A 15,197-nucleotide genomic window follows, 5' to 3' on the forward strand; every position below is an offset into this window, starting at 1 on the left:
GGGGCACCGCGATTGCTGGCATCGTGTTTGGAATTGTATTCATCATGGGGGTCATTGCGGGGATTGCCATATGTATCTGCATGTGCATGAAAAACAACCGTGGGACCCGGGTGGGCGTCATCAGGACCACCCACATCAATGCCATCTCCTCCTATCCCGGTAAGCACAATCGCTTACTCCTTCTGAAGGAAGAGTCAGATTTGTTAGTTATGCTCTATGCCTTGGAGAGAGGAAACATTGAAGAGGTCACCACAATCATCTCCAAGAAGGTAGGGCATTTCTAAATTAACGTAGATTGAAGCTCTAACTTTCAATGGAGATTAATTAGGTCCAAGTAACAAAATCTACCTCACATCTGAAGGTCTTCGTATTTTTAATGCCTGTCTCATTGACTGCAATTAGCTGGAGTTAAGAGAAATAGACAATTCATGCCCACTGTGTCTACCAGCCAGAGTTCTGACAAATAATTCTAGAGAAAGTGTAAGTGACATGTCTTAACAAACTGGCATCTGACCTAGTAGGTATGTATGTCTTAAGGAAAAGTATTAACTAAAGTTTTTACGTGTCCTCTTTATGCAAGGAAAACCCTCTTAACATAATAGCAAACTTCTCAACAAAGAAAATTCTCAACAAAGGTAATACATTAATAATTTGACAGGAATTTGACGAGAATCTGCTAGAAGTTCTACATATAAACATATTGAATACATATGACTCTATAACCAAATACTCCATTTTACATTAGGTGATTACACAGTAGAGTTTTCTAAGTCAGTCTGTATAGGTACATTTTGACATATAAAAAGGAGTCAAGTTTTAAATGTAATACATTCTTAAAAAGATAATTTCCCATCCACTGTATGGTCTTTCTCAGCTCCTTTATTTATTTTTATTTTTTTAATGTTTTTTTTTTATTATTTTTGAGACAGAGAGAGACAAAGCATGAGCAGGGGAGGGGCAGAGAGAGAGGGAGACGCAGAATCCGAAGCAGGCTCCAGGCTCTGAGCTTTCAGAACAAAGCCCGACGCAGGGCTCGAACCCACGGAGTGTGAGATCATGACCTGAGCTGAAGTCGGACGCTTAACCAACTGAGCCACCCAGGCGCCCTCTCAGCTCCTTTAGAAAAGAGGGTACCTCGGGGTACCCTCTCCAGAGGAACAGTCAAAGCCAGGGGTTCCTCATTTTAGCCAAAGTAAATGGCAAATTCCTGACTGGGGGCTAGAAGGCAATGCATGAACTGGCTCCTCTTTTTATTTGTCTGACGTCATTTCGTTCTCTACTCCCTCTTGCCACTCTGGCTCTAGTCACACTCTTCCTTGAACACAGAAACAGGCTCCGTGTGCTCTGTGAACACAACAGGGCACACTCCCATCTTAGGGCTTTGCCTAGAACACGGACTCCCGCACTCAATTCAACTCTTTGCTCAAAAATCACCTCCTGACTGAGGGCTGCTCTGCCCACTCTATTTAAGAGTGTATTGTGTCCCTCCCCATTGTGTCCTGTTCTACCCAGTTTTTTTTTCCCCCAGAGTACTTTTAATCTTCTAAGATACCATATAGTTTATCTCATTGTTATATTTACTATTTTTTGTCCATCCCCTCCTTCTAGAATATTAGCTCCACAAAGAAGAAATCATTGTCTATTCTGTTCACCACTCAATCCCAAGTATAATACCAGAACTGGCACATAATGGCCATTTAAACAGATGTAGTTGGGGGCGCCTGGGTGGCGCAGTCGGTTAAGCGTCCGACTTCAGCCAGGTCACGATCTCGCGGTCCGTGAGTTCGAGCCCCGCGTCAGGCTCTGGGCTGATGGCTCAGAGCCTGGGGCCTGTTTCCGATTCTGTGTCTCCCTCTCTCTCTGCCCCTCCCCCGTCCATGCTCTGTCTCTCTCTGTCCCAAAAATAAAAAAACGTTGAAAAAAAAAATTTTTAAACAGATGTAGTTGAACAAGAGAGGAACACCACTCATGACAAGATCTGATGTAGTTATATACAAAAACCTAGAGAATTTACTTTAAATTCCACCCTGGAATATGTAGCTTTTACTCACACAAAAGCAATTCACAATGTGGATTCTTTCCAACTTAGTAAAAATATTGTTGGGATTAGTGTAATGATGTTAGAACTTGAGGAAAGGGGAGAAAGGGGGGGTTGTTTTTTATTCTTCACATCTCCCTGTTTTTACTTGGTCAGCCCATAACTCAAGAGAACAGAGGAGAGTCAGAGAGAGACATTAACTAGAAAGAAGACAAGGAGAAGCCTTCTGTAGATAATATTCCAGATACACTTTAAAAAAAAAATTCTTAATGTTTATTTATCTTTGAGAGGGAGAGAGAGAGAGAGAGAGAGAGAGAGAGAGAGAGAGAGAGAGAGAGAAAGTGGGGTAGGGTCAGAGAGAGAGGAAGACATAGGATCCAAAGCAGGCTCCAGGCTCCAATCTCTCAGCGCAGAGCCCAACGTGGGGCTCAAACTCAGGAACTGGGAGATCATGACCTGAGCCAAAGTTGGACGCTCAACCAAACTGAGAGGCGCAGGAGCCCCCAGATACACTTTTGCTTGACCAAAAAAAGCTTAAATTAAACATTAAACATTTTAAAACATTAAAAAATATTTTGGGGGGCACCTGGGTGGCTCAGTCGGTTAAGCATCCAACTTTGGCTCAGGTCATGATCTCGTGGTCTGTGAGTTCGAGCCCCGCATCGGCCTCCATGCTGACAGCTCAGAGCCTGGAGCCTGCTTCGGATTCTGTGTCTCTTTCTCTCCCTGCCCCTTCCCCACTTGTGCTCTCTCTCTATCAAAAATAAATAAGTGTAAAAAAATTTTTTTTCAATATTTTTTATAAAAGTAGAATGTAAAATACAAAATATTTGAATGTGAGGGCTTATGTTTTCTCGGGTTTGAAGTTTCTATTTCATGCATGGATACATGTTTTTGAATGGCATCATATATTCTGGCAGATCACAACAGCATGTTGCCTTTTCAGTAAATGCATTGTTCTGGGAACCGAATACCATGAGAAACATAATAAACCTTATGGTGGAAGCATTTTTACTGCAGAAAGGCTAGGTCTTCACAAACATAATGTGCTTGATCACTTCTCATTTCCTTCACAAAGTAACTAATTAAGCTTTTACTTAAGAGATAGGAAAACACACAGAGTAGTATTGAATGCTTTTCAAAATCTTTCATCTGTAGACATATTACATATTTTTCCTCACAGTAATTAAATAACCTTGTGATAAATGAGCCAACCACCCAATTTATTGTATAGTCCTACAGCCTGCAGGCCACATGCATGAGTAGAAAATAATTTGGCCAAGGTCATCTTATTCCTTGCTGAAAGGGCTCAGTGAGGACACCTGCAGTGAACGCTATTTCTGTGCACTAGAGAGATTACTGAGAAAAGGTAGTCTGCCCCCCCCCCAATACTTTGTTGGACAATGACCTTCCAAAATAGTTTTTGTTCCTGCCATGTTGGGTAGAGTGAACAGTGTCCAGTTTAATTACAATTATTTGTCAAGTCTTATAACTTCCACTACTTTCCAGAACTTCATTGTGAGCAAAGGAAAGTGATCGTGCTAACCCTTTTTTTAAAAATAGGTTTGGATGATACACACTTGAAAGAAAAGAATACAGAGAGACCACAACAGAAGGCTTTGCAAAGATATAAAAATCAACAAAAGGAAAGCAAGGAATTTCAATGCTATCAAGAAATCTGAGATCTGAAGTATATTGTTGAGTCCCCTGCTGATTGCCTAATAGATGATAGATAGATAGATAGATAGATAGATAGATAGATAGACAGACAGACTGATTTGGGTAAACAGTGGAAAAGGAGGGGGAAGTTCTTGCAAACAGAAAAATGACAAAGGATACATGTAGAAAGGGGTTGTGGAATTGGAAAAAATCATCATTTTTAAAACCATCATAAGAAAAGTTTGGGGGTGCTTGTGTGGCTCAGTAGATTAGGCAGCCAACTCTCGGTTTCGGCTCAGGTCATAGTCTCATGGTTCATGGGTTTGAGTCCCACATTGGCTCTGCAATGACAGTGTGGAACCTGCTTGGGATTCTCTCTCTTCCCCTCTGTCTCTGCCCCTCCATGCTCCTCTCTCCCTCTCTCAAAATAAACAAATAAACCTAAAAAAAAAAAAAGTTTGGGACAAGAGTCATTAATGATGCTGAATCTGGGGGAAGAGGCTGCAGGGGGGCAGGACATATGCAAGTATCTACTCCCAAGTTTGCTGCTAGTTATAAGGGGAAAGATAGAAACCAGACAATAGAGAAATCAAACAACATCTTGACCAGCCAGTAGAGTCACCAAAAAAGGACAGATGGACATCTTGCACCTTTGGGTATTAGTTACTCTGAAGATGACACAATTGTATATGTGTAGGATTCTGGTTGAAAGTTTACAGCTTGAATCTAAGCATGAAAAAAAAAAAAATCTGACAAAGCCAAGTTGAGAAGCATTCTATAAAATAACTGACTTATGGTCTTTAAAATCTCCTGGAAATATTTCATTAAGAAATCAAAACTCTAGGGTGCCTGGCAGGTTTAGTCAATTAAACATCTAACTCTTGATTTCGGCTCAGGTCATGATCTCATGGTTTGTGAGTTCAAGCCCCGCATCAAGCTCTGCACTGACAGTGCGGAGCCTGCTTGGGATCCTTTCTCTCCCTCTCTCTGCCCTTCCCTTGCACATGCTTTCTCTTTCTTAAAATAAATAAATAAAGCTTCTAAAGAATTTAAAAAAACTCAAAACTCTAGGGGCACCTGAGTGACTTAGCTGTTTAAGCGGCCAACTCTTGATTTCAGCTCAGGTCATGATCTCACAGGTCATGAGATGAAGGCTTGTGTCCGGTCCTGTGCTGAGTGGAACCTGCTCTCTCCCCTCTCCCTTTGTCCTTCCCATGCCCATGCACTGTCTCTCTTTTCTAAAGTAATTAAACATTCAAAAAAAAGAAATCAAAAATCTATTTGCATCATTGAGTTCACAAATGAGGGTAACCTTATTAGTATTTGCACTGAACACACAAAGACTTTCATATACTTATCAAAGGATTTGGTGATATGAGGATAGTATCTTCTGATTGTGCCTATATTCTTACAGAAATTAGAAACAAGTCTTGTTCTGAAAGTGGGTTGAGGAGATGTTTATAGTTAAGGAATCTCAGAGGGGCAGGGAAATACCTAAAGAAATACATAATTTCCAAGCAATGCCAAGGGTTTCCACACATAAGAATATAGTCATTCCTTGAAAGTGAAATCAGTTGTTATAATTGTTCACTTTTGTCTAGCCACTTTAAGCTCCTAGGTACCAGTCTGGGAGAGCCAAAATGTTGAATTTAATCAAGATTGGAGATTTATCAGGCAATGGGGAGAAAAAGAGATAAGAAAGTTGATAAATGCACAGAAATAATTTTACTGATGGATGATAAATCTAAGCTTAATAAAGAAAGATAGGAAGACAGGAAAGAGGTGACATCAGTTTAAATTAACTTTTTTAAATGTCATCAGTGAAACTGGAAATCTAGGTGAAGTTCAAGATATGTTGGCATGCGTATTCTAGAAAGGTAAAGAGTCGTGGTCAGATTTACATACGTATCATTCCGTTATTGGTTACAGCAAGGGTGAGAAAAAGATTTTTGCAGGCAAAAAAGTTCAAGTGTTAAAAATACTGTTTAACGCTTCATGAAGTGGACAGTCTTCATGCAGAGAGCTGCAAAATAGGTGGAAGGAAGGGAGCTTTTAGAGGATAAAAAAATAAAGAACAAAGAAGAGAAAAATAGGAAATATCTGATTGGCTGCCGCATAAACCTTGTTTGGAGTGAGAAGGAACAGGAAGTGAGTATAGAGCCCAGAGTTGGCTTGGGGTTTGGGGATTAGCTGACTGGATCTACTAAGTTCAAGGTCAAGTGGAGCTTCGTAGGGACATGACGGTTGTCTAAGCTTTGGTTTGCTGCCATAGCACCCTGGGCAGAAGTAAGCTCCATCTTGGGGCTAGAAATTACTTCAACACATGAATGTTGAAATCATCAACAATGCTAATAGAAGTCATGATGTGGAGAAAGATAATGGGCCGGATGCTAAATCTTCAATGGATGAGAGTCTAGAGCAGAGCAGACCACAGGTATTGATAACGAGGAGGAGTAGAAAGTAGTATAATCTCATAGTGTGTGCTACAAAAGAGCCCAGGTTTTTAAAGAGGGAACATAAGCCACGGTTTGAAAAATGGCTATGAGAATCCCAGAAGACACCCAGTGCACCTGCTGGCCCTATAGGACGTAGGATACGGGAGAAAAAGAAGACCTCTGATTTAATACTGCTGTAGAGGAAGCTGCCCTCTCAGGACAAATCTGACTTGAATGAAAACAGAAAGTGAATGTTCGCTTCCTGAGATAATTATCTCCTGTATTCTTCCTTCTTCTCAAAAGCTCAAAAACCCCTCTATTTTTCTCGCTCTCAGCAGATCTCATTTCTCTGGAAAACAGGCACAATTAGAAGAAGACTTCCTCATATTCTGAGCTAGAGTAAAGTGTAAAGGGATGAAAAGGTGAGGATACAAAGGGCTTTTCTGACGACAGACTTTGTGGTCTACTGAGTACAGTGAAAGGGGGTGGGGAAAGTTTAGAAAATTAATTAAATTCATGCGTAAAGCCTTCCAGAGTTAGAGGTCTACAATGAAGGATGCTCTAGTAGCTTGTCTAGTAGCTTGTGTCTCTGGTAACAGAGAAATGTAAAACATGACTGGACTAGGTCTTGATGTCATCTGAGGGGAAGGGGAATGACAGCTTCTAATAATATCATCTTTTTGGGAAGTGCATCTTAGGCCACTATTGAGAAAAAGTGGGCAGGACTGGGTCTGTGTGGTGGGGATGGAAGCAGTGGAGAGGTCCTGCTGGGAGCTCTGTGGGCTTCTGCTCTGAGTACGGTTCAGGCAAATTGTGAGTAGTGGGATTTGGGAGACGATGGAGGAGAAGATTTTCTCCTAGCAATAATATTAGGAGTTATCTTTAAAAATAAGTTGTGAGCTGGAGCCCTGGGTGGCTCAGTCAGTTAGGCAGCCAACTTCAGCTCAGGTCACGATCTTGTGATTCCTGAGTTTGAGCCCTGCATTGGCCTTTGTGATAACAGCTCAGAGCCTGGAGCCTGATTCAGATTCTGTCTCTCTCTCTCTCTCTATCTGCTCTCCTTCTCTCTCTCTCTCTCTCTCTCTCTCTCTCTCTCTCTCTCTCAAAAATAAATAAGCATTTTTTAAAAATTAAAAATAAGTTGTGAGTGAACGCTAAAGTATATTAAAAGATAAATTGAGGCATATTAAAACTTTTAAGAGTTTATCTGAGCAAAAATTGATTTGAATCAGACAGCACCAACCAGAAGTTGTTAGGAGTACCCTGCCTTATATAGAGAAAGTGTGGAAGTGAAGAAATCCTCGGCTACAGCTTAAATCCTAGTTGGCTCTTTGTGATTGGTTGCCTTAGTGTTTTGATTTTGTAACTTTGAAGCATTTACAGGCTCACATCTTGGTTTGCTTACCGTGACAGTGGAGTCACCTCAGTGTAAATGGGCTCCTTGTTTAATTAATATTACAGGTGGTAATCATATTGCAATATATAAACATGTCAAATCAACATTTTGTACATCTCAAACTTACATGATGCTATATGTCTATTTATCTAGTAAGAAAAATTTTTTTTCAACGTTTTTTATTTATTTTTGGGACAGAGAGAGACAGAGCATGAACGGGGGAGGGGCAGAGAGAGAGGGAGACACAGAATCGGAAACAGGCTCCAGGCTCCGAGCCATCAGCCCAGAGCCCGATGCGGGGCTTGAACTCACGGACCGCGAGATCATGACCTGGCTGAAGTCGGACGCTTAACCGACTGCGCCACCCAGGCGCCCCAGAAAAATTTTTTTTGAAACGTTAAAAAAAAGTCATGAGATTCACCTGGCCTACCAGATATTGAAACCATTTAAAATCAATAATAACTAAATGGGATATTAGTACAAAAATACATGTCTTGTTCATTGGAATAGAACAAATAGATTAAAATTTCACAAACAAAAGGAGAGACAACAAAGCAATGTGAAAAATGAGGATTAAGAAGGCAGGTAGATAATTTCACTTAGCCAAAAATTTTCAATTTAGAAAAAATAAACTTTGATGCAAATATACACCAAATAAAATAATACATAAATTTAAATGGAAAACCTCAGTAATAGTTTGGTTACATATCAGATATCTGAAAGAGGAGATAAATGTCTAAGTTTAGAAACAACACAGAAGAGATAAAAAAAAAGATGAAGCATATATTTTAAGTACAAGTTTTCAACTGTGGTATGTCAAGGTAAAAAAATATAATTAATCATTTTGACAGTTATTTTTAGAAAAATACCTAGAAAAGATACACACTTCTGTATATTTGTTCATATCATATTATGTTAATTATATCTTGATTCGAATTAAGATCCCACTTTTTAAATTACCAACCTAAAACAAACTAAAACTCACCCAATATAAACTACAAACAGCAAACAAGTTGTAGAACAATGTGAAATCTAGCTACTACCAAAGAAATGTAAAATAAAAAGCTATTGTTTTTACCATTAAATTAGCAAAGTGTTAAGTGATAGCCAGTTAGTTGATTCTTGGAATTTTATTTTAACAAACTAAATCAAAATAATAATACCAAAAAAACCTATGTGTAGAAAGAAAGTCATCACTCGATTATTTATAATAATAAAACATTGTTAATTTCAAAATAACTGAAGAGTCAGAATAATATGCAGACATTAACAATAAAGTTTATGAAGACTATGTAGTAGAATGAAAAAGACTATGTTATAATACAAAGTAAAAAAAAGCATATACCCATTTTACATGACTACAAGGATATAAAAACCATAAATAACTAGAAGAGAGTATATAAAGATAGTTGTTAAATCATGGCGACAAAATTATGGATGATTTTCCTGTTTCCAAATTTTTTTTTTAATTTTTTTGTCAATGTTTATTTATTTTTGGGACAGAGAGAGACAGAGCATGAATGGGGGAGGGGCAGAGAGAGAGGGAGACACAGAATCGGAAACAGGCTCCAGGCTCTGAGCCATCAGCCCAGAGGCCGACGCGGGGCTCGAACTCCCGGACCGCGAGATCGTGACCTGGCTGAAGTCGGACACTTAACCGACTGCGCCACCCAGGCGCCCCTCAAATTTTTAAAAATAACGTTGTATACGTTTTGGTAGCACTGTGCATCTTCCCCTTTACGTTTGCTTTAGAGATGTTGGCCTGAGTGGATGAAAAGCATTATGTTTCTTCTATGAATTACATAACATCTGTAAATTTTATAATATTGTAGAAAACTATAGTGACATTAAGGATAAACAGCATAGGTGCACCTGGATGGCTCAGTTGGTTAAGCATCTGACTTTAACTGAGGTCATGATCTCGCGATCGGTGAGTCCAGCACTGCATCGGGCTCCATGTTGGCAATGTGGAGCCTGCTTGGATCTCTCACTCTCTTCTCTCTCTCTGCCCCTCCCCTGCTTCTCCCCGTGGTTTCTCTTTCTCTCAAAATAAAATAGATAAATTTAAATTTTAAAAAAGGATAAATGGCATATTTTCCCTACTTAAATCATAGAATTGGAATATTGATTATGAAAGAATTTCAAAGGCACCATCCCTCCAGCTGCATCCATACATCTTTGAAAGATGATTTGACCTTTAAGAACAAAGCCTCTTAGAGTTAGTCAGGAATTTTCTAGAATTGATACCTTAAAAAGTTTACTTCCTAGTGAAACCTTATTATCGCAAGAAGCAAAGATTATCACAGTCCACAGTTATACAAGTCTTATTTCAAAATATCTTCCAGTAGCTGGTGCTATAAAAGATGTGCCATGTTTATTTCATGATGGATAGTCCTCAAAATATTGCTCTTCTGCATTATGTTATCACTTTATCAAAATTCAAAGGCTGTATGAGTAGAAAGCTATATGGCTCTAATCATATCTTAAATTTTCATGTTCAACATGCAGCTGTATAAACCATAGGGAATCTCACTGAAATGTCCTCTAGCCGTTTTAATGCAGATGGCAAAACATAAACACTTTGTTACATAAATAGACACTGTCACGGCTTCATGACAGAGAATGATGCAGAGTCAATCTGTAGAATCATTCTACGTGTGCTCCTCAAGTGGGAGGCAAGGAAACCTTCTGTATAAAAACAGCTTAGAACCACACGCTTATAACAAACAGTTCAATGGGTATCCAGCTGTAACTTCCTGTTTTACATGGAGCCTGCATTTCTTGGCTTGGATGAAGTATATTATAAATCTCTTTGTCTCAGTCTTCCTAGATATGATGAAGCAAAGGAGTGGGTGTAATACAGCAGGAGTGTGTGCTTAGAGTCCACAGGAGTTGTTCCATTTTGTTATAGAAAACAAAGCTTGTGATAGCCCGGACTCCAAATGTTTAATTAAAGCAGGCTTAGAGAAGCTGTATACAGCTGCGTCCTCTGCCATGAGGCCTTGGCCTGTAGAGCCCACTAGACACTGGCAAAGCCTTTGCTCAGTAGAGCAGTCCTCAGAGGACATCCTGCCCAGTTCTGTGTCTCCATTTTCCTCTTTTCTCAGGTGACTCAATCCTGTGTCCTCACATCCCTGAGTACAGGCAGATCAGTAAGTGGTTCAAGTCATCAAGCTCTTGGTAAAGCAAGCCAAGTTAAAGGGATCCAGAAGAAACATTGTTCGTGTTGCATACAGGGTGAAGCCCTATGTTTGTGCACGCATATTAATCAGAACACTGTCGTAATCTTATTGGTAAGAGCACAATTTAGAAGACTTTTTTTAAAGATTTTATTTCTAAGTAATCTCTGCACCCAACATGGTGCTCGAATCCACCATCTGAAGATCAAAAGTCACATGCTCCACCAACTGAGCCAGCCAGGTGACCCTGAAAGATATTTTATAAATAAGTTTATTGAAATGTTGCTTGTTCTTTTCTTCCGTTGTAACGTTTAAAAGGCTTGGCCATTTTTTGCATTATTATGACAGTAGTCCTGTGATTTAGGCTACATTCATAGTAAGGAATTAAGGCACGTCAATTTCCAATTAGAATCATGATTGTGATGATAATTCAACTACTGCCAAATCATCAGAGGGGTTGCTCAGATGTTGCAGAATGATTGGTTCTTGAAGACATGGAGTACGTAAGGGGTGCTTCTCTTCCAACCCTTGACACGGGATTGGCACACTACAAAATAGACATCCATACAGAGTCGTGATAAAGTGTATTAAATATGATTTAAAACACACTGACATATATTAACAATAAAAAATTAAGACAATTTTGCAAATAATACTTAGAAAACGAAATTCTTCATTCCTATTCACAAACGTGCTTGCCTAAAGCGAGAAAAACCCTCACTTTTTTTCTTATTCCTATAATGGTTCCATGACCTTCTGAGTTGCAGGAGCCCAATAAAGGGTGCCCAATACCTGGACACCTTCTTTCACTCTCCATCTCTTTCTTCACCTACCCAGTCATCAAGTAAGCACTCAGCTGCTCAAGATCTCTTCTGATTTTTTCACTCAATGCCATGATTCCCTTACACTCTTTCACATATGCTATTACATCATTTCTCCTTTCCTTCTGCCCACTTCAATCCATACGGCTGAGACAATCACCTTCCCAAAGCATATTTACCAGCATATTAATATATATATATATGTATGTATATATAATCTGTTGTGCCTGGGTGGTTCCATCAATTGAGCGTCCAACTTCGGCTCAGGTCATGATTTGACGGTTTGTGAGTTCGAGCCCCACATCAGGTTCTATGCTGACAGCTCAGAGCCTGGAGCCTGCTTCGGATTCTGTGTCTCCCTCCCTCTCTCTGCCCCTCCCCTACTTGTGCTCTGTCTCTCTCTGTCTCTCAAAAATAAATAAATGTAAAAAAATTTTTAAATATATATATATTTATATATAGTATAAATATATATAAATATATAAATATATATATATATATATATATATATATCTGGTAAATGCACATCACACACTCCTTATGTGATATTCAGAGCCCTCCATGATGATGCTACAATCGGATTCCTCAACACTTTTTCCCATTTCCACCCTCCACGTACTTTTTGCTTTCAACAAAAGTGTTCTTCTGCTTCTGTGCTTTTGCTCAGTCTTGAATTAGCCCCTAGTCTTTAATTTATCTGCCCTTTCACATAATTCCAAGAAACTTCCCTAAGCAGCCAATTCTAAACATTTTGGCCAATGGCGCCATTTTTTATAGCACCTACCCTTTCATATACATGCATCTTCAACCAAATAAAACTAAGATTTTTTTCAGACAAAAATTATGTCACCTCCCAAAGTGCTCAGTCCAGTGGCTGAAACACAGTAGACACTTAAGTATTTGCTAAATGTCTGACGCCCTTTACCTTTTCTTTTTCAGTGGCACCACCGCCCTATAGTTATGACCATGAGATGGAATACTGTGCCGACTTGCCGCCTCCCTACTCTCCCACCCCACAGGCTTCCGCGCAGCGTTCTCCACCCCCTCCTTATCCTGGAAATTCAAGAAAACAGTCCTTCTCCCAGAACAGAATATGTGCCAATCAGAGATCTTGCTTGGAATAAAAGGCTTGCTCTAAGGAGTACATTTTTGGGTGAAACAATATGTCGAGTAGAATGTCCAGGCTAAGAAACACTGAGTTTTTATCCTTCTCTGAGCTGACCCCATCTGACGTACTGTTCGATTTGATGGTATCATATTTGAAGAGATGTACCGGTCAATGTAAGCACATTCAGAGAAGAGTAACAAGATAGACAAAACATCTGAAAATCATGTTGTTTAAGGAAATTGCAATACTAATCCTGGAAAAGAGAAGAATTAGGAAAGACAGGAGGACAGCCTGGACTACCTAAGGAGACAACTATATTCGGCGTTGCTTTAAAAGTTGGAACAAGAATTATTCATTCTTTCATGCATCAATAAATACTATTCAAGTGCCTAAGAGCTCACTCTGTGTCTTCCACTGTTTGTGAAGCACTGGATGGAAGCTACAGGAACTTTGGTTTCTGGATGAGAACAAGGAACTTTGGTTTCAGTATAAGAAAGAGGAGTTGGAGCTTCCTTATTCACTAGATTGTTTTGTGAAGTTCTCTATTACCAAGACTTCAAACAGAATTTGTCTATCTCATAGAGACATGCTCTAGAAAGGACAGCTAAATCAAATGGTGGATGGATCCACTGGGCCCCAAACATTCTATTCATGTTTTAGGTAAGTGTGAAGTAAGTCTCTATGCCTCCAAGAATTAAAACAACTGGAAGAGTTGAATCTTCTCTATTTAGTTTGACAGCTAAAACAAGATCAAAGGGACTCAACAGCTGCTTAAAGCCAAGTGCTAGCTACTGCTATCTAAAAATCATGTGACTTTAAGTAGTGTTTTATTATGAAAAAGGTCATTCCAACTGTGGGGGGGGGGACCGTATTGAGTTCCACAAGCAACAAATACTTCTCTTCAGATGAAGAGATTAGAAGCCAAATGTTCCCATGGGATTTTACATCAAGGAGTAGACTCGTAGAACTTGACAAAAAAGATACACAACAATTTACAAAAAGAAGAGAGGAAAATAGAACTTGGATTCTGTTCTGTGGAATTCCATTCATATGTAGCTTAGTCAAATTTGTTTCCCTTTTCTTTTATAATACTTTAAAAACCTACTCCCTTGAAAAAGTTATACAGTTAATAGAAAGGTTATGATAGTGACACCGAAGAGTTGCCTTTTGCCAAAATCCAAATGTTACAAAGTGCCTACCTTCAACTATAAAAGTTTTTACTAAATAATTCTAATGTGCCATATTTTGCTGCAAGTAACCTTAGCATTTATATTTTTATGTGGGTCCTTTCATGTTTTTAAAATTTACATTGAGAAAATATTGGGGGAGAGTGATGTCACCAAGATGGTGACCTACATCATTGCTGAATTTGCTCCCCCTCACAAGAAGAACAAGTAACAATTATCCAAAACAAGACACCACTGAGAGAATCCTAGAACACAGGAGTGAGGCTGAAGCACCCCCCTGAACTTCAGAGACCAAGACAGACTGTAGTAGAGGGGTAAGAGAAGCGACTACATGTTGACTGCATTGCCCCTCCCTCAGGACAGTGCAGCACCACGGGAAGAGATGTCTCCTGAGCCTCCAGTTCCTCCAGTGGAAAAGAGAACCCAAAGGAGGACAATTAACTGCCCCCCGCCCCGCCCCAGGATGGTGGATCACTCTGTGGCAACCCCTACTCTGATCTCATACCACTGGAATTGCAGGGCTCAGCCACTGTAAATATAACTGTGACAGAGAATGAGGAGGAGCTTGCAACAACCAGCCCATGGATGTTGGCAGACCAAGTTCATACTGGCAGTGCCCAAATAGTAATCTCAACCAAGGGCTTTGCTCATCTGTAGAGCCAAGTTGGGACACACTCTGACCAGGGAACCCAGAGGGGTGCAGATCTGCCTTATTCACATCCTCAAACAAGAAGTTTGCCAGCCCTACAGCCCAGTTTTCTCACACCCAGGAAGGGTACTGAGTCACAGCCCCACCAACTGTGGAGATTGCCTTCAGCCCCATCTGACCAGAAGGGCTAGAGATGACTCCTGGAAGCTGCATGACCGAGTGACACTTGAGCTGAAAGAAGAGCAGACAGAGGTGATAGTTTGCAGAGCCAATGGCCTCATTTGGCCAGGGAACTTGTGGTGTGGGTCTGCTTGAGTTAAGGCAACAAAGAGCTTTACTGGTTTTAGAGCTGCTCCTCTTCTTGCATCCAGGCAGGGAATCTAATTCATAGCCTTGCTTATTGCTGAAGACAGTCTGCAGCCTATCTGAGCAGGGAACTTAACCAGAGCACACAGGAAGCTGCATAGCCCATCTAACAGCCCTACATACCATGGGACTCGAAGAGAGTGCAGCCCTTGGCTTCCTCCATCTGCACAGCATCACCTGACAAGGGAATTCAGTGGACACTCAGGCTTGATTTGTGCCCCAAACAATGATTTGTATGGGTCCTGAGCCCTGGCTGCTGCCCTGCCAGAGTAGAGAAGCAGGTAAGATAGCTCCGTCTACTACTGAATATAGACCCAGTCCCAAACATCTAGTAAGTCTGAGCAGAGAATAAGACAACT

The 15,197-nt window shown here is 40.1% G+C and overlaps 2 protein-coding genes across 31 annotated transcripts in view; one reads left to right on the forward strand and one right to left on the reverse strand.

Moving 5' to 3' along the window:
- Positions 1-12,672, forward strand: part of CYYR1 (cysteine and tyrosine rich 1) — a 104,182-nt gene extending 91,510 nt beyond the window's left edge. Inside the window, exons 3-4 of the mRNA XM_003991494.6 lie at positions 2-159; positions 12,468-12,672. Coding sequence (XP_003991543.3) covers positions 2-159; positions 12,468-12,652 — 343 coding nt within the window. The 3' untranslated portion in view covers positions 12,653-12,672. The remainder of the gene's footprint in view (position 1; positions 160-12,467) is intronic.
- The window catches only part of LOC109503361 (translation initiation factor IF-2-like), a 330,936-nt gene that overhangs the window by 83,473 nt on the left and 232,266 nt on the right, over positions 1-15,197 (reverse strand). The window lies entirely within an intron of this gene.

This window comes from Felis catus, chromosome C2 (assembly GCF_018350175.1).
Source record: "Felis catus isolate Fca126 chromosome C2, F.catus_Fca126_mat1.0, whole genome shotgun sequence".
Taxonomy (NCBI): domain Eukaryota; kingdom Metazoa; phylum Chordata; class Mammalia; order Carnivora; family Felidae; genus Felis; species Felis catus.